Source organism: Benincasa hispida, chromosome 8, assembly GCF_009727055.1.
Source record: "Benincasa hispida cultivar B227 chromosome 8, ASM972705v1, whole genome shotgun sequence".
Classification (NCBI taxonomy): Eukaryota; Viridiplantae; Streptophyta; class Magnoliopsida; order Cucurbitales; family Cucurbitaceae; genus Benincasa; species Benincasa hispida.
In genome coordinates, this window is record NC_052356.1 from 29,965,678 (window position 1) to 29,985,293 (window position 19,616).

The 19,616-nt window shown below is 35.4% G+C and overlaps 2 protein-coding genes across 2 annotated transcripts; one reads left to right on the plus strand and one right to left on the minus strand.

Moving 5' to 3' along the window:
* Window positions 1-1,354: 1,354 nt before the first annotated feature.
* Window positions 1,355-3,640, plus strand: LOC120082491 (transcription termination factor MTEF18, mitochondrial). The gene has a single exon (XM_039037682.1). It carries the CDS (start codon window positions 1,830-1,832, stop codon window positions 3,612-3,614), a length of 1,785 nt encoding a protein of 594 aa, XP_038893610.1. The 5' UTR covers window positions 1,355-1,829; the 3' UTR covers window positions 3,615-3,640.
* Window positions 3,641-5,304: 1,664 nt separating this feature from the next.
* Window positions 5,305-10,567, minus strand: LOC120083207 (BTB/POZ domain and ankyrin repeat-containing protein NPR1-like). Its single transcript, XM_039038859.1, has 4 exons — window positions 9,242-10,567; window positions 6,981-7,728; window positions 6,687-6,884; window positions 5,305-5,766 (listed from the first exon to the last, which is right to left on the minus strand). Exons 1-4 carry the CDS (start codon window positions 9,785-9,787, stop codon window positions 5,489-5,491), a joined length of 1,770 nt encoding a protein of 589 aa, XP_038894787.1. The 5' UTR covers window positions 9,788-10,567; the 3' UTR covers window positions 5,305-5,488.
* Between the last annotated feature and the right edge of the window lie 9,049 nt (window positions 10,568-19,616).

Sequence of the window (19,616 nt, forward strand, 5' to 3'; positions counted from 1 at the left end):
GATACCCGGTTCGAGTCTGAATCGGGTCATTTCTATAAGACTCGGTGTTTGACCAAAAAAAGAGAGAGAGAAAGAAACCCGACGAATAGCCAGTCCTTAGGTCAACACCGCCTCATCGACCCGATAAGGCCCCGGTGTATGCGTTATGAAGCCCGATCGGGTTTCTTCACTTTATTTTTTTTTAACTCGGCAGATACTCAGTCCCCAGGTTACCACTACTTCATTGACCTAGCAAGATCTCGATGTATGCGTTATAAAGCCCGACCAGATTTCTTTACTCATTACAAGAATTTTGAGCTTTAATATCAGTTTTAAACCGACATTAAAGGGCGACAACCGACATTAAAGATAGTGTTATTAAAGTCCTTTAATGTCGGTTGTCTTTAATGTCGAGTAGATCGGGAAAATAGACGACCAGATCGGAAAAACCCACAACTTAAATCTATAGATCAACGCTGACGACCCACCTCTACGACCAAAACCAGCTGGACAAACGGTGAGCTGACCCACCGGAAGAACAACCACCGGAAGAACAACACCCACACAACGACGAAAACCAACCGGAGAACAACGCCCAACCACGATGAACAATCGGAAGAACAACGCCCAACCATGACGAACAACCCCCGAAAGAACACGCGAAGAACAACAGAGAACACCCACGCAAAGAACACCCGGAGAACGCCCACATGCCGACGAAAATCAATCGAAAAACAACCTGAGAACACCCACGATGATGACCCACCACCGGAAGAAGCCCACGACGACAAAGATCCAAGCAACACCGGTGACTACGACAATTGGAAGTGATGTGCATGGCCAAGCTAAGGAGAGAAGAGAGGGATTGGTAAGAGAGAAGTGAAAGGAGAGAGAAGATTTCATTTAAAATGGAGAACATATTTTTTTTTTAATAAAGTTAAAAAAGAAAAAAATAAATAAATGAGAGGCCTTTAATGTCGGTTTTAGACCGACATTGTAGCCCATCTTCAATGTCAATTAAAACCGACATTAAAGATTTGTTTTTTTTTTTAAATCAACATTATACATCTGATTTCACTATTTTCAACCGACATTAAAACCCAAAATTCTTATAGTGACTTCATTTTTTAATATCTTTTTTATTTTTAACTAATTTCTTTCTTTCAGTAATCTCTATTTTTTTTTTCTTTTTTGGCTTACATCGTGGATAATGGAATGAGATTGTAATTAATTAGTGGTTGAAGTAGGTAATTTATTAGTAATTGTGATTGGTTGCATGAAATAAGTTTGGAAGGATAAAAAAGTTGTACCAAGGTTTTTCTTGCTTACATCACTTTCATCGAGACCAAAAAGAACAAATTCAAAAAAAAAAAAAAAATTGGGAGCCGGAGGGGGTCCTTTTTGTCAATTTTCTCTATTGCCTCCGTCTTAAACCCCTTGTTTAGGGTTTTATGGCACAGCGACGACGAACTGAAATTAGATCCAAATATCTGTTTATTTGGGATTTGGAAAGCTTCTCTCGCTCTTCATTCACCTTTGAACCCTCAATCCGACTCTTTTCTCCTCGTTTGATTTTGCATTAATCTCTATAAGCCCGAAAAGTTATCAAGGTACGTTCACGATTCCCTTCCGAAACATTTTTTCTGAATTTCTAAGCTATTCTTCAATGAATTTGATCCCAAAGCTTGAAATCGCGATTGGCCCAGAAAATTGTTAGACGAAAAATTGTATTTGCAGTCATTCTTTCACTTTTTGTATTGGCCTTTGTTCGTTTTTGGTGTTCGTTGTAATGGTCTCTGGTCTCTGTTCATCCCTTAGATCTTTCTCTCTGTCTCGTTTTGGCCTTTCCCATGCCAATTCTTCGGAAACACGAACGGGTATTGAAATTTTCTAAAATGATTACGAAACTCAATCACTTGCTATTCTTCGGGCCTGTTGTATCTGAAAAAATCACTGTTCAAACTCATACTCTGTCATTTATTAGCTTTAATCCTCGATTGTTTTGCAATTGTGGATTTGATTTTCATCCCAGAGCTTCTCTTATAGAATCAGCACAATCACCCAATGCAAGTGGCCGAGTGTCTCGGATTGCTAGAACAGAGGCCCAACATGTGTTATTTGACTATCTGCATCATACTAGGAGCCTCAGCTTTACAGATGCTGAACACATAAGCCAGAATTCGCCTCATTTCCTTCAAAATTTGCTCATGAAACTCAATAGTGAAAAAGATGTGGCTCGGTGTCTCGCCAAGTATCTTAGATACAATCCCATCAATGAATTTGAGCCATTCCTTGAAAGCTTAGGACTGCCCCCATCAGAGCTCCCATTGCTTCTTCCACGACACTTGATATATTTAAGTGATGACCATCTTATGCTTGAAAACTACCATGCTTTATGCAAATACGGTATCCCGCAGGGCAAGATGGGTAAAATGTACAAGGAAGCAAGAGAAGTATTTTCTTATGATTATGGTGTATTAGCCTCGAAACTCAGAGCTTATGAGAATTTAGGCCTTGGAAAGGGCACAGTTATTAAGCTTGTTACTTGCTGCCCTTCACTTTTGATTGGCCAGATCAGCATGGAGCTTTTTAAGGTTCTTGAGAAGCTAAATAGGCTAGGTATTGAAAAAGATTGGATTGGAGGACATATATCTTGTAAAAGTACTTATTACTGGAACAGAATGGTTGACACTATGGACTTTCTAGTTAAAGTAGGTTATACAGAGATACAGATGCACAATTTGTTTAAATCAAATCCCCCATTACTGCTTGAAGATTCTGGGAAGAAAATGTATGTATTATTTGGTCGATTAGTCAAGTTAGGTCTTAAGATGGACGAATCTTATTCGATGTTTAAACAAAATCCTGAAATTTTGTCAGGAAAGTATATTAAAAACATTCTGAAAGCAGTGGATTTTCTCTTTGATATTGGGTTGGGAACAGAGGATATTGCGTGTATAGTAACTCATAACATTCTGCTACTTGGTTCATCCACTCTGAAAGGGCCGAAAACCGTCTGTAAAGAACTTAAAGTTGGGAAAGAAGATTTATGTATGATCATTAGAGATGACCCATCAAAGCTGTTTACCTTAGCTTCAAAATCAAAGCTAAAAACCAGTGAGCAGGTTTCTAGCCAAGATCCGGCGAAGTATTTGGAGAAGACTGCATTTCTGCTGAAGTTGGGATACCTCGAGAACTCAAACGAGATGGCAAAGGCATTGAAACAGTTTCGGGGCCGTGGAGATCAACTACAGGAGAGATTTGATTGCCTAGTAAAAGCTGGTTTGGATTGTAATGTGGTGACAAGCATAATCAGACGAGCTCCCATGGTTCTAAACCAGAGCAAAGATGTAATCGAAGAGAAGATTGATTGTTTAAGAAACTGTTTAGGTTATCCTTTGAATACAATAGTGACATTCCCTGCTTATTTATGTTACAACATGGAAAAAATCAACACAAGGTTTTCAATGTATAGGTGGTTAAGGGACAAGGGAGCTGCAAAGCCTAACTTATCATTGAGCACTGTCTTAGCTTGTTCAGATGCAAAATTTGTAAAATATTTTGTGGATGTTCATCCTGAAGGCCCCTCCATGTGGGAAAGTTTTAACAAACAGGGTCTCCTTAATCATAATTAAACCTTGCCATCTACTTTTTAGTTCTTCTATCTGTTTAGCCACAAAATAGCATTTTACATTGGATGATAATTCCCCATATAAAGGTCTTTTGCGGTTCCACTCATGCATGTCTGGTTCGTTATTCTTCATTATTGTTCCCTTAATTTTCAGAAACATGGAAATATCATAAACACATCGCGGAAATGTATCAATCTCATGTTTGAGAATATTGTTAACATCGATGTTATACAAGATGTGATTAGTAATACTCGGTGCACCATAAATTTTATTTACAATCATGGTTGATTGGTTGCTGTGATGAGGGAAATTTGTCTGCTGAGGTGACATGGTTAGACTTGATGCCACTACCAAATAAATTATGTCAATGTTGGTCTGTTATCTCTTAGGTGGTCATCTTACTATTTAACCTTGTATTTGTATGATCTAGATTTTTTAATGAAATATTCACTTGGTATTCTTTTTTTCTTCACTATTATCTAATATTTCACTACTAATCATATTCAACATTTAATTAATGATTTATAGTCATAGTTCATTACTAAAATAAGTTTGTTAAGTGCCACCAATAAATTCATAATACTAAATCTAAATTACTGATATTTGTATGGGTATATCAATATTTTCTTGCATTTTAGAACCATAAACTTCCCTTTGATACAAGAGTTGTAGGGAAAAAAAGGCTTGTTTATTGAAAGAATAGAAAAACTCAAAACTATAGGGGAAAAAATATAAATAAACTCTTGTTATTTTCATGGACATTCCATACAAAAATATTTCAACATGGAGAAAACAATTTAAAAATAATAATTTTCTTAAAAAAATGAAACATTGAAATTTAAGGAGATTTCAAATAAAATTTTTTAAAAAAAGGGGGAAAAACCCCCTCTAAAAAGAACATCACCCCACATTCATTCCAACCCCCAGCACTTCTCCATCTTGAGGTTGTAATAGACATCATGGCAAACTGAAAGCATTTGGCAGCTCCATTTCTAAATAAGGGGTGGTGGTAACAAAGGAAACATCTTTTGTCTCCCTAGTTTACTCATTATACAAGAGCAAAACTTTCAATGCATTAAGATCAAGATTGCATTTCTTTTCTCAAATAGAAGGCTTTAACTATAAGATTATTGGAAAATTATCAGAAATAACACGTTTAAGTTTTTAACTTATAAAACTAGTAGAGATTGACTACGAGATTTTAGTTAAAAAAACTTAATTTTTTCACTTATTGATTGTTTGGGATTTTCTTAACATATCTTGCCAAATTGCACATTCAAATTATGTATATCTTGATGTTAATCTCCAAAATAACATCGAGATTCTATATTTTTGAGTTTTCTCGATGAAATTTCAGACATAATTAACACCAAAATTCATATATTTGAGCTTTCTTAATAGAATCTTGAGCAAAATTAACACTGAGATTCTATATATGTTCCAAATCTTATCCAATTTTTTGAAAAATTTGATCTTTCCTAAAAGTTAAAAATGTTGAATCAATTTGAAAAATCTATTTTGATAATTGAAAAACCCATTTGGTACTTTGGAAATTCATATAATTGTGAAAACATAAATTATGCTAAAGATTTGAAGAATTACGTAATAATTTAATATAATATTTAGTGAAAATAATATAAGATCGGAGAATATTACATAAAAAAAATAGTAAATCTCGGTGTATAATTAGATGTATCGAGAAGACCCAAAATAATAATCGATACTTAGAAAAAGTTGATTTTTTTAATCAATTCTCGATGGTCGATCTCACCAAAGATGGAACGAGAAAAACTATTTTTACGAATTTTCAAACATGCTAGTTTTGTAAGGTGAAAACCTAAACGTTCTATTTTGACAATTTCCTGAGATTATTCTACTTAAATACATAATGGTCTCCTAACCTTGCTGGGATTGGCACCATCCTTCAACGATGTCGAGGATGAAGATGGCGACAACCTAGATTGGTTGAGCTTGGCAGCCTTGTCTTTATCAAATGCCTTCTGAACATCGTTTTTAAGCTCCTTGAAACGCTTCCGCTTAATCCGTTGCTCTTCGACTGTGCCCTTCGTAAGGAACAATAGATCAGGAAGGTCATCTGCCACGAACTTATCCACTGCTTCTGAGCAGTTAGGAAAGTAGCGTCTACCCGTTTCCACTGCCACCAAGAATTTTACTTTACATCAGAGATTGGTAGCTACAAAATTTGATCAACTTTGGTAGAGCGACAACAATTCACACTTCTATTTTTCTTTTTTTAATTAAAAAAAAAAAACCGGTTTTTTTAGTTGTAAGAAATCCACTCAGTAAAATAGGTGGATAACAAGAGAAATAACCTCAACCTCACCAGAGTTCCATTATAAAAAGTATAGCAGGGATGATTATATGTAGCATCCTAGTTATCAGGTTGCCTTAAAACTACACATCCTACCATCACTAAAAGTATAGGCCCCGTTTTATAACCGTTTGATTTTTTGTTTTCACTTTTGAAAATTAAGCGTATTTCTTCTTATTTTTTACAACAATTTGCATCTTTCTTAATACAATGGTTGAATTCTTAGCTAAATTCAAAAGCAAAAATAAGTTTTTAAAGGTTGCGTTTTTTAGTTTTTAAAACTTGGCTTGGTTTTTTAAACTACTGGTAAAAGGTAGACAACAAAGGAAGAAATTTGAAAGTGGAAGTAGTGTTTCCAGGCTTAATATTAAAAAACAAAAACTCAAAAACCAAATCGTTACCAAACGGAGTTATAGCATTGGATAAGTAAAGAAAATGTTAAATTACAAGGACTGTCCTTCAGATTTGTTTCTACTTAGTCTCAGTTTTCTAAAAGTATCGAATATATCTGCAAATTTTCAATTTTGTGTTTAACAGTTCTCAGAGAAATTTGAAATTTTTTTTAAAATTAATTGATCAATAAGATATAAATTTGAATTTTATGTCTAATAGAGTGTTAAACTTTCAATTTTGTGTCTAGTAGATCTGTGAAGTGTAACAAAATCGGAAGTATGGAGACCAACAAAAGAAAAGGAAATACAAGTTTCACCAAATAAAAAGTGAAAAGGTGAGGTAGCAATAACCTGTTTTCAAAAGGGCCTGCATTCTGGAAAGAAATCTTTTATTCTGTACACTTGGTGTTTCATTTAAATCAACTTCCCTCAGATTCTTATTTGAATTTTTGGGCGTAGAAAGACCAACAAACTCAGAAGTTGTGTCAGCATTTGCAATGTCCATAGCTAGCTTGGCCTCAGATGGGAAGAGTAATCGTGCAAATGCTACTGCATTAGTACATAACAATCATCCGAATGAGTACATCATACAGATTCCGAGGTGCAACATAATCGATCAAAGTAATATATATCCTAGGTCATTACCTCTGTTTTCCAGGTAAATCAACTTCATGTGCACATCATCAGCCATCGTGAGGGAAAGAATGGATGAATCTGAAGTTGGATTCCTCCACATTTCTCTCTCTAAAATGTCAATGCACAAACGGTCTTTGTTTGTTTCCTGCCCCTTCTCTGTTTTAGCATGATAATCCTTTGGCCTTGTTAACCTCTGACAGATATTTGCAGCAGTCCGACCATCCAGAGTCAAATCAAATGCCCGAGCTCCCTTGTTAAGAAGGGACATTATCACCGATGGGTCCTTACGCATTGCAGCAACATGAAGGACGGTATAACCACGTGAATTTCGTAGGTTTACATCAGCTATATTCAGATTAAGAACCTCAGACAGAGATTTGGGATCGCAGTACGCTGCAGCATAATGCAGGGCATTGGCTTCATCTAGTGTTACATCTGATTCAGATAAAAGAAGTTTCATGAGTGCAACATCATCTGAATCTAATGCCTGGCATATTTTCTTGATTCTCTTATCACGAGGACTATCAGCAATAAGGTTTTGCTCATCGCCGCCCTGAGACTTGAGCCGAACCAATTTAATGCTTTCAGCAACCTCATAGGGAAGTCCTTTCTCGAGGAAAGCACAATCAAGATCAGATCGAGCTATTCTGTCAATGCATTGAGTGACAAGAGGGCTCAATTGGCAGTGGAAAGCTACCACTAGGATTTGGATAACATTTTCCACTAAAGCCTTCACAACATAGTTAAGCAGATGTCGCTGCACATATGTAGAGTATTAGATAACACGTAACAGTAGTTTTCCTTTTATGTTTCATATGTGTAATGCAATTTGATACATTAAAAATATTATTTTAAAAAAATGATTAGATACAGTGAAATTGAAGCACACAGGTTAGGTCCTGAAAAATTCTAACCAACCATCATGAACATCAGTTTTTCACATGGAAAAAAGAAAGATATAAAACACAATAGATATAGGATTGGCATATATATCACGGAGATAGAAATAGAAGATTGTAAGACAAGGGGCAATATATTAATAATTAAGGGTAATATAAAAAATGACAATCTCCTAAGTTGGCAATGGTGGATTCCTTTGATGACCAACTCTTGGCCATGAAAAGTTCTTCTCCTCCCAAAGTTATAGACCTCATCACTAAAAATGGAATGAAATTATATGAAGGTTAGTTGCACTAGTGAAAAAACTTAACATATGCCTTAGGAAAGTAAAGTAAAATGAATTTTCAGTTGTTATGGTGGGGAAAAAAAGGAGAACGAAGACCAGTAGTCTAAATAGATTAAGAGCAGCATGCACAAAAACTTAAATAGGTCTCAAGGCATCAACAATTTGAGAAAAGAAAGATGCTCCCAGACCCTGTTCGTAGCCAGTCCATCCAATTTTGAAAGTATAACTTTTCTAATGATACAATAGCTCAACCAACGTAATAACATTCACAATATTAGATGGTTCATATATAATTTCTACTCCAGGATTGGAATAAAAATGGCAGTCAAAGTCAAACTTCCTGAGCCAAGTCCAAGGTTGAAAGCATGACCTTGACTTTACTTAAATTTCCTAATTCCTCTTTGAGTATAATTTTTAAGAAACAACTCCGCAGATGATTTACAATATAATAGTGGGAGAAAGTCGAGCCACAAGCCAAACGAGGTTACAAAAACCTCTTTTAATGGCTAAAAGGAGTATTTGAACTATGGTTGTGGAAAGGAGGCAAGAGAGAGATTTACACCAAAATAGAGCCGCCATGAAAGAAATGAGAATCAGAAACTATCTTAGGAGTTGGGACTTCTATTTGAAATTTTTATTGATCCTTTCAAGTCACAAGACCAAGAGAGAGCTACAAAAGAAAGAGAATCTAAAAACTGTCATAGAATTTCTACTTCTTGTTGAGGATTTTATTGTTCCTTTCAAGTCACAGGCTTCACAAGAAGGCTCTAGTTAGTCAAAGTCAGGATTTTTTTCCTTCTTTTAGCTTTAAAACCTAATGATATGGGAGCAACATTCACAAAATAATGGTAAAATTTAAATGATAAATTAAGCCATCAGTTTATAAATATGCCCAACCAACAAAAACTATGGAACATTAGCATTGTATCCACATTAATTTGCCAATTCATGTGATTATGTCGATTTTAATTACTTGTATGATAACCATGAAATATCATATCAATATGAGGAAATATCAGCCTAAACAAATTTAGACAGATTACTAAGTAGTAGAACTCGAAATCATCGTCTAATGATAACTAACCTGAAACAACGAAACCAGCTCCGGAATTTGAAATATGGAAGATGCATACGTTAATTGCACTGCAAAATCAATAGCAGGTCCACAAGCATCATGGGCACATGAATTGTCGACACAAGTCGACACATCTGCAGGAGATGACTTCAGCTTTCCAGTATACAAGTAACTCAACAATATCAAGAAGGCATCATATCCAACCTTGCCATAAGGCAACAGCTCATTCATATCATATTGTGCTTTACCATCTTTCATTGACGGCTTTGCATCTTTCTGAAAAAGATCATGGAAAAACCTACTCCTAGCAGCCAAAATACATCGGTGAATACCAACTGGAACGCCCTCAACTACAATATCCGCATCAGCATAATCACAACCATCATCAATCAAAAGCTGTGCCAAATTAGAGCTAAGCTTGTTTAAACTAATCACTTCAAGACTAGGCACTGGATCAGAGACAGAAGAGGTGGACATGTTACAACTCGGTGACCCATTTGTATATGAAGAAGAAGTGAAGCTCAAAGATGATGATGGTTCATGTGAATCGGCCATCTAACTAAATGGGAAGAACAAAATACCTGAGCTCCAAGCCTGTAGCTAGTTAATTCTCATGGCAAGCAATTCTAAGAGAAAATCTAAAGAACAAGTTTCTAATTCTAGAGAGCATAAGAACAATACGATGCCAAATTGAACTGATACAGTACGAGGGAATTTGAGAAACAAACGAAGCAGGATGCTAACAGCAACGTCTCGAGCAGTACATAATTCCAAAACAGGACAACAACGAACTGATCATGAAGTATTCAATTCATTCCAAATACATGAACAAACCAAAGAGACTAGAAAATCCCCATCAAAGAGATTCTCATCCAAGTATTTCAAAATCAAAACCCTCAGAACTGGGGGCACATGAAATTCCAAATCACAACGGAATCAGCATCAAACTGAGCTTGGAATGCAGAATCGAAGTCCTGGTGATCCACCAACATTCAAAAGCAGAAATGGGTCATAGAGAACTGGTCCATGGAATCATTTGGTACAACAAATTCCCACTTCAAAAAAGGAAACAATGAAACAAAGAAAGACCCAGAAACCAGAAGGTAGACAGAAAATTGGGTAAGTAGGGAAAATTAGGCGCGCCCGAAGGGGGAGGGAACAAAGGAGAATCACAAACCCAGAAGTGGCGGCAAGCAGAGGTTTGTTGGTCGCTTTCAGAAAGCAAAAAAGGTGGGAGTAGTATAGAGCAGTAATGGGAAATTGAAGAAAGAGAACGGGAACGAAGAAAGAGAAGGATTGTGAAGGGTAATTGGAAAAGGGAGAGGGAGAAAGATAAAGGTATGTAGTGTTGGATTAGATGAAGTCGCTCCCATGACGAAAGGGATGGCGTCAATCTTCCAAGCCGTGCTGCACTTACGTCCACAATGGCGTCACACTATTACCCAATACACCCAAATCCAAAAATCTCCTTCCCAGATTAACCATCGAAATTTGAATAAAAATTTAACTTTTTATTATTATTATTTTTTTTTTACATTTGAACTATTGATTTTTTTGGAGTTTATTGGTAGATTCTCAGTTAAGAGTTAAGACCAAGACCGAGATCGTATGTCTTTTCCAAATATTACTTAAATCTTCCCAAAATTTGATATTTACCATAATTTTACATGCAGAAATTGTTATTATCACATAAAATTTCAAAAAATTAGTAACCTCATATACAATAGAAAATATTTAAGTGCAACAAATTCACATTGCATTGTCGCCTTAAAGATAAATTTACTCCCATCTAGTGCCTGAGTTTAGAAAGTAATTGTCTCCCAAGATAGAACAAATTATATTTCTTATGAAAGTAATACCACATCCACAAAACCAATGAACTATACTTTATGGATATATTGAACTTCAACAAATTTCGAAATTGAGAGAATTGTTGCTTGGTTATCACTATTATACATATTGTAGGCACTCGTTTAGACCAATTTAGAATATTTTCTAAAAAATTCTAAAGTCATTCTACTTCTTCCCCAACCTTGTCTAAAGCTATAAATTCATATTCCATTGTGGATTGTGCTTTGCACGTTGGTTTGGAAGATTTCCAGGACACATCTCAACCTCTAAGAGTGAAAATGTAACCACTCATGGATTTTAAGTCTTTAGTATTAGATATCTATTAGAGTTTTTATATTAGTTGTATATTTGTTTAAGGCTACTATTCTCGTTCTACGAATACTATGTGATGTTATTGAAGTTGTCTTAAAAGATGTCATAGAAGATGTCTTTCCCGTAGATTATTTTTTTCCTTATTTTTAAAATTCTACCGAATATTTTTCCCTAGATTATTTCCTTCTGCCTTCGATTTGTAGATCAAGCATGGGTGTATTTTCTTATTCCATTGTTCCTATTTATATACAAGTATTTGCTTTATGAAGAAGACAGAATAACAGGTTTATCCATGGTCTTAGAGGGAATCTGAGATGAGATTCTTGAGGAGGAATTCTCTATCTTAGGGGAAGCCTAAGAGTTCAGTACAAAAGAAGGAGTTCTCTAACTTGGGAGAGCCTAAGTGTATTCAGTGAAGTGTTTTTCACAAAAAGAGGAAAGATAACATTGAAAGAGAGATAGTCTCATATAATGAGGGGAACCGAAATGCTAGTCACTAATATTCACATACTTAAGGGGAGCCTAAATTCTCTTAAGAAGAGGTTACATACCTAAGAGGAGCCTAGGTAATCAACGAGTTAGGCTTGACGGGAGTTACTATAAATGTTATGGTTTTATAGATAAGTACTTTGTTATAAACGATTGACTTTTAATATTAATGAATTATCTTTCCTAGGCACACTATTCTCTAGATGTAGCTGGTATATCACTTAATTGGGTTACCAATCTCTGTGTGTTTATTCTTCATTTACTGTTTATTGTTTTTATGTTGTCATGATAAGTGTTTTAACATTCTATTTAACATCATGTGGTTGTGTGACAAGGAATCTTACTTTTTTTATTTGGTATCAGAGGGGGACATCTTTATCTCGAGTGTATCGATCATGGATGGAGTTAAAGAAGGTGGTTCCACTACTCGTCTCATCTTCTAGATGGAATGAATTACTCGTATTGGAAAGCTAGAATGACAACTTTCTTGAAATCCATCGATATTAAGACCTAAAAGCTGTTATAACAAAGTGGTCTCATCCAACCACTAAAGGTGCATACGGTAAAGATATTTTGAAGCCAAAAATTTAGTGGTCTAAAACTGAAGATGAAGCTTCACAAGGAAATTCTCGTGCCCTGAATGCTATATTCAATGTTGTGATTGAAATATATTTTGTTTGATTATTAAATACATTTCTGCAAAGGAAACATAAGATATCTTATCTATTGCTCATGAGGGAACCTTTAAAGTCAAATTTTCAAGATTGCAACTATTAATATTAAAGTTTGAGAATCTAAAAATGCATGGTGAAGAATTTGTTGTTGACTTCAATGTTTGGTTGTTGGGCATTGCTAACGAGTCTTTTATTCCAGGTGAAAAAGTTTCAGAAGAAAAACTTGTTCGGAAGGTACTTAGGTCATTATCTAAGAGGTTTGACATGAAGGTCACAACCATTGAAAAAGCATAAGATATTTCTTCCATGAAAGTTGATGAATTGTTTGACTCTCTACTAACCTTTGAAATGTCTCTTCAAGGGAAGCCTAAAAAGAAGAATAAAGGGATTTCTCTGCAATCCTCCATTGATGAAGAAAATGATGTACTAAATAGGGATTCTAAAGAATCTCTTGCTGATTTCATATTTTTGCTTTTTAAACAGTTTAATTGTGTTCTCAAACAATTTGAAAAGAGGTTTGGGAACTATGATGCTTGAAATTCTAGATCTAGATGTACTCTTCCTTCAAAATAGTTCAAAACTCAGAGTGTAAAAAAGGAAGCAAATAAGACTAGACCTACCAGCTATCAACCCTAAGAAAAATCCTTTAAGTGGTGATAATGTGAAGGCCATGGACATTTTCAAGCTGAATGCCCAAATTTTTTAAAGAGACAAAATAAAATTTATGTGCTAACACTATCTGATGATGATTCTAATGAAAGCAATAATTCTGAGGAAGATGTCAAGGCCCTTGTCAAAAGGACAAGGAAATCCGGATTCGACCCCTGATGGCCCGACATTCTCCTGCATCCCTTACAATCCGGCTACGTCATCCTTACTTGCCTTGAATGCTTTTAGAAGTGAAAGTTGTCCTCACAAACCAACAGGGTCCTTTCAGCATGCTTTGTCCTCACTCACATGTATCTTAGAAAAATTCCCAAGAGGTCACCCAACATAGGATTGCTCCAAACTAAGCACGCTTAACTTTGGAGTTCTTTGATTGAGCCACCGAAAAGGAAGGTGCACCTTATTGGTATAGGTAGTAACTTTCAATTATTTTAAGCCTTTCTTAATCATACTTTCATGTCCTCAGGATCTCTTTCATTCGGACGTGATATCTGTTCATTCATGTACCCCTCTTGAACTCGGGTCGTTACACTTATGGCCACGAATATTGACCTAAAGCGTGAACTCAATCAAGTCAGAGCTAAGAAGGAATCAATGTGTAAATCAATAAGGATGTTAAACTCTGGATCTAAGGCTCTAGATAACATAATGACAAAAGGGAAATCAACTAGTGACAATTCTTGTCTTGGTTTTTCAAATCGAGAGAACTCTTATAATAAGAAATCTCAATATAAAAGGAAACAAAGGATAGAATTTGTTAAAGCTTAGTATCTTAATTCATACATCATGTCAAAAACTTTCTCAAGCAATCTGAATTGGAGGTTCAATAGATCAATCAAACAGAAGCAAATATGCTACCATTGTGGAAAAATGAGGCATAAATGACCTTTTTGTTTTCAACCATACGGAAGACTCATAAATAAAAATAAAAAAAATTTAGAGATCCTTATTGCTTCAAAAATAATTCTCAATAGGTGCCAAGACAAAAATAGATATGAAGAGTGAAAAGTGTGCAAAATATGTGTAATGTTGTCTTGACCTTTCTTAGGTATTCTGCCAAAGGAGGCTAGTTCTTTGACGGTAGAAGTTCAAGATATATGACTGGAGAAAGGGCTATATATCTGAACTAAAACCTATAAGCTCAAGAAGCGTCATGTTTGGAGATGGAGCTATAGGAAAAATAATTGGGAAGGGAACTATTAATTTGTTAGGATTGATGCCCTAAAGTCTCGTGTCCTGTAGTTTGTAAATAATATGTACGAACACCTGTGATTGTTAATATATGATATTTACTTCACATCTTGTTGTTTTACTCGGTTATTTGTTTTATTTGCTTTACTACAAACCAATAAACATAAAATCCCTGGGTATCTGTATGTGACTCAAGCATGTATGTGACTCAAGCATGTATGTGGTGACATACAAGTGGATCATGTCTTGAGTGATAACTAAAATGGTCTGTAGTATATGGATATAGGAGGGAAACCTTATCCTGGTAACGCTATGAACGCGACCCGCTTTGTGGAATGGTCACAAGTGTTGTGACTTGCCACAATGGTCTGATCCTGTTCATTCGTGTTGAAGAACATGCGAGAGGGTGTTCTATACAAAGAGTTTGTAATAGACTTGACCACGAAGTGTTAATGTCTTGTTATATAACACCGTTCATGACAGAGGCTTTACTTCACTAGGATGACCATAGGTAACATGACCTCAATCTTGAGTGAGTTGGATCCTGCCATTGAGGGCAGTTCTTTGATTTGTATGGGACGAGTGGCCAAATCGCCGATTCAAACTACCATTTGGGGATTCGTCTGATTTAAGAGCTGAGAACTCACTACACAAGATGGAATTCACTCTTCCCCGAGGCAGGGGTAAGTAGATAGATGGCTCCTTAAGGGCTGATTTCGAGGCTTGAACGATGTGGTGCCACACATCTTCTCTTGGCCAAGAGATGTTCACATAGTTGGACTATGTTGTATTGTTCATTAGAGGAATCAGTGGTACTAAAAAGTGAAATGTAAACTACAAGGGCAAAACGGTAAATTGGCCCAGCTGTACTTACAAGCATCTGTAAAGGGTTCATCGTACTTATGAATGGTTTATCAAATGGACACAAAAATATATCTGTGGTAATAAGAGTTTAGCTGTTGGTCTTTAGTGGAATCACTGACAGTTAACAGATGGTAATCTCGTGGCTAAAGAGTTTAGTCAACTATTCACGTATATTGGAGTTTCGAGCCACAAGTCCATTAGGTCACTTGGGTAGCTTGGATAAAGTCGAGAAACCAGTGTTTGGGCAATTTGAAATGTTCAAATTGACAAAGAGGAAGTTCAATTATATATGATATAATTGACTGGTTAACTATATATGATATAATTAGCTTAATTGTATGAGATACATTATTTTGGAGGAAATTAGATATAAATATGATTTATATCAAGTAGAGGAAAAATACTATAGTAGATATGATAATCAAACTATAAGATATAAATATAATATGATTATATTTATTAATTAAATTAATTGATTAATTTTTTAATAATTAACCAATTAATTCACGTTGAATGTGGGAAGATGGGGCCGCGAAGGTTAAGGTAATCGGCGAGTTAAGTTTTGAAAATTGTTTTCATTTTGAAAAGAATTAATTTAGTCGTGCTTTTGATATCCCACGCCCAAAAGAAACCGTGAAAGGTGATCGCGAGAGCCTATATGATAGAATCTCTCATTCGTCTAAACGATCGTCTAGTTCATGCGTTCCTAAACGATCGTATACCACTATCATAAAACGATCGTCCAGTTTTTCCTAAACGATCGTGTAGCTTAACTATACAATAAGCTTCTCCGCTATATGATAGCAGAGTTCTTCCGTGCGCGCTTATCGTCTACACGAAATCTTCTCCTCCGTCCTTTACCAAACTCACCAGAGCCCATTCTTTGGGTTTTTGATGCCGAGGATACTCGGGTATCCCTCGTGGTGGTGTTGTCCCCGCGGCCTTATTCGTGTACGTTCGGATCGTGTAGTAACAGTCGATAGACTCGCCGAGTGCTGGTAGATCGGTGGGAGGTTTCCGCTGCTTTGGGTTCACACATATGAAGACCGTCTTCCTCTGGTATGAACCCCTTTTCTCTATGTTTTATTGTATTTTGAGCATGCCGTTGATGAGTTTAATATGCATAACTGTTAGTATGGAATGTATATCGTTTATGTTTCGATCATTGTGAAATCGGAGCGATCTAAGCCCACTCATGGAACTATCCGTATGAGATCCTTCATAATTATCATGGCCTTCCTTCATTAAGTGATTTTATGCTTGTTGAAGGTCTCATTGTGAATCAGATTAGCATCAGGCAACGATGTGATCAAGGCTTGATTGTTAATTTTACTAAACACTGACATATTATCATAGATAATGACAAAGCTCTCCTTATGATAGGTACTCGATCCTCTAATGATTGCTATTTGTGGTCCTCTAATGATATTCCTTAGGTATGTAATCTATCTCGCCAAGATAAGACAAATCTGTGGCATAAATGCTTGGGACATGTGAATATAAAGACTATTCAAAAGGTTGTTGCTAAAAGTGCTATTATTGGTCTTCCTCAGTTGCAAATGGTCAATGGACTTATGTGGAGATTGTCAATCAGATAAACAATCACATGTTTCTCATAAACAAGTTGTGCATATCGTCTCAAGCCGCATTATTGAACTTCATTTGAATCTCAGGGTCCTATGCAAACTGAAAGCCTGAGAGGAAAGAAGTATGTATTAGTCTGTGTTGATGACTTTTACAAGTACACATGGGTACACTTTTTTCAAGATAAATAAAAAACTTTTACTGCTTTTCAAATACTTTATCTCCAACTTCAACGAGAGAAAAGCTTAAGTGTTGTGTGAATTCGAAGTGTTCATGGTAGGGAATTTGAGAATTCTTAATTCATGAATTTTTTTTGTTCGGTTGGTATTTTTCATGAATTCTCTTCTCTCTTTACTCCTCAACACGATGGTATTGTGAAAATGAAGAATCACACATTTCAAGCAATGGCTAGAGAAATGTTGCATGCTAAACGTGCACCATTCCATTTTTGGGCTAAAGCTATGGACACAAACTGCCGTATTCATAACAAAGTTGTGTTGCGTCCTAGTTTTTCTTGCACAAATTATGAAATATGGCAAGGGAGAAAACCCAATGTCAAATTTTTTCATATATTCAACAACACATTTGATAGGTCTAAAAAAGAACTACATTTTAGTACATAAATACCTCAATTTTATGCTATTAATTTGCTCTATATGTCAATTTTATAGGTAAAATACAATCCCGACATATTTTGGAGTCCTTAGAAGAAATTTGGACCTAAAAGGAGTTAAAATGAGCAAAGAATCAATTAAGGAGAAGAAATCCTAACAAATTACCATTTTGCACCTCAGTTGAAGCAAATCTACGTGCCTCACTTCGAAGATGGAATGTCGTAAAGCTCACGCTAAGCTTACGTCCAATGCTACCTTGACGTTGAATGATAGTAGCTAAGAAACAGGGCAGCGTCACATCCTTCAGCATTGCAACGCTATGGATTTTGACGGAAAGATAAAAAAACGTGCTTGCCTACGCAAGGGACTGTTGCAACATTTCCTACCCTGTCGCAACACTATAACCTTGATATAAAAGCAGTTTCTCAGCCATTTTCACAAGAGAGGAGACCATCTTTTACGAAAGAGAGATCAATATTCACGATTCTGAAGAGAAATTTTTGTAATTTCTTCATTCTTATATCATTTTCTTGCAAGATTTAATAGATTTCTTGAAGATCTTTCCACTTCATGAGTAGGTAAGTTTTCTTTCTTGGGGATTATGTTAGATTAATCAATTCTTGAAACCTTCCTTTCAATTTTCTCTTGCAATTTGTTTTTTCTTGAATGTTCTTGCTTTTAATCTTAATAAAATCTATTAAAGATGAATTGATAACTCAAATTTAATTGATTTTTAATGCAAAATTACATGGCTCTATAGCATAATTGTAATTAGGTTGCAAGAACTAGTGGTTTTGATGGAAAGTTTGGACTTCATTTCCTATTTTCTTGAAAAGATTTACTAGTTTAGAACATTCATATTAATCATGCTTGATTTCAGTCTTTTATAGTTCAAGAATGTCATAGTTATGAAAACCTAAGAAATGCATGCAATTTAGGAATTAGATCTGGAGTGTCTTTAGGAAATATATATGATCTAAATTAGGTTTAATTGACCAATTTAAGTTAGTTGCCTAATTAGGGCATTAGGGCTTAGCCTTAATGGCGTATGGAACAAATGAGTTACATGAAATCAATTAAGTCTACGATAGAATTAGGTTAATCTATATAAATCCCCAAGATCCCTTTTCCATTGAAATGCTTACATAATTTCTTTCATACTCTCTCTCATTAATCTCAATATCAAAATTTCATATCAATTTTTGTTTTACTTTTACTTTGTTTCTTGAAAACCAACAGCCCTTCTCCCCCCATAATTTGGATTTCAAAAGTCAATTTTGCCAATTAAAAGAGGTTCCTTGTGGATTGACCTCATACCTCCACTATTATTATTTGTTATTGTTAGTAGTAGTATGAGTTTTACAAATTTTATTTGTCTTGAGTTGAGTTTGAATTAACGACATCGATCTTGACACTGAACAACATGTTATATACTCCTCTAATAGTCAAGCCTACCTTTTTTGGAGATTTGTCTGATTTGGGAGCTGGAAACTCAGTTACACAAGATTAAATTCACTCCTTTCCTGAAGTAGGGGTAAGTAGATAGATTGCTCCCTTAAGAGCTGATTCCAGATCTTGAACATGGTGGCCACAACTTCTCTTTGGAAGAGAGGACTCACTCATAGTAGAACTATGACTTATGTTCATTAAAAGGATCAGTGGTACTTAAGGAATTAGATGTAACTATAGGGACATAACGGCTATTGGCCCAACTGTACTTACTAGCGATCTGTAAAGGGTTATCATACTGTTGATTGGTTGAAATTGACACAAAATATATTTATAGTAAAGAGATTGCAACTGTCGGTCTTTAGTGAAGTGCTTGGCAATTAATGGATGGTGGATTCCGTGACTAAAGAGTTTAGTCATGTACCGTTGGAGCTTTAAGCTATAAGTCCATAAGGCCCCCTTGGTAACTCAATGGATTCAAGTTGAGAATCAGGTCTTGGTGTTGATTTGAAATGTTCAAATTGATAAGAGAAAATTCGATTATATATGATATGATCGGTATGATGTATGAGATACATCAAATGGAGGATTAATGTAAATGAGATTTACATTAAGTACCATGAAATAGAAAAAGAGCTATGGTTTATATGTTTCATGAGATGAAATATTAAAACTATAGAATATGGTAAG

Excerpts from the sequence above, each read along its gene's own strand:
- LOC120082491 (XM_039037682.1), top strand. The coding sequence starts at position 1,830 with ATGCCAATTCTTCGGAAACACGAACGGGTATTGAAATTTTCTAAAATG.
- LOC120083207 (XM_039038859.1), bottom strand. The coding sequence starts at position 9,787 with ATGGCCGATTCACATGAACCATCATCATCTTTGAGCTTCACTTCTTCT. Across the intron at positions 7,729-9,241 it reads AGCTGGTTTCGTTGTTTCAG|CGACATCTGCTTAACTATGT; the intron begins GTTAGTTATCAT and ends ACATATGTGCAG. Across the intron at positions 5,767-6,686 it reads GCAGGCCCTTTTGAAAACAG|TGGAAACGGGTAGACGCTAC; the intron begins GTTATTGCTACC and ends TCTTGGTGGCAG.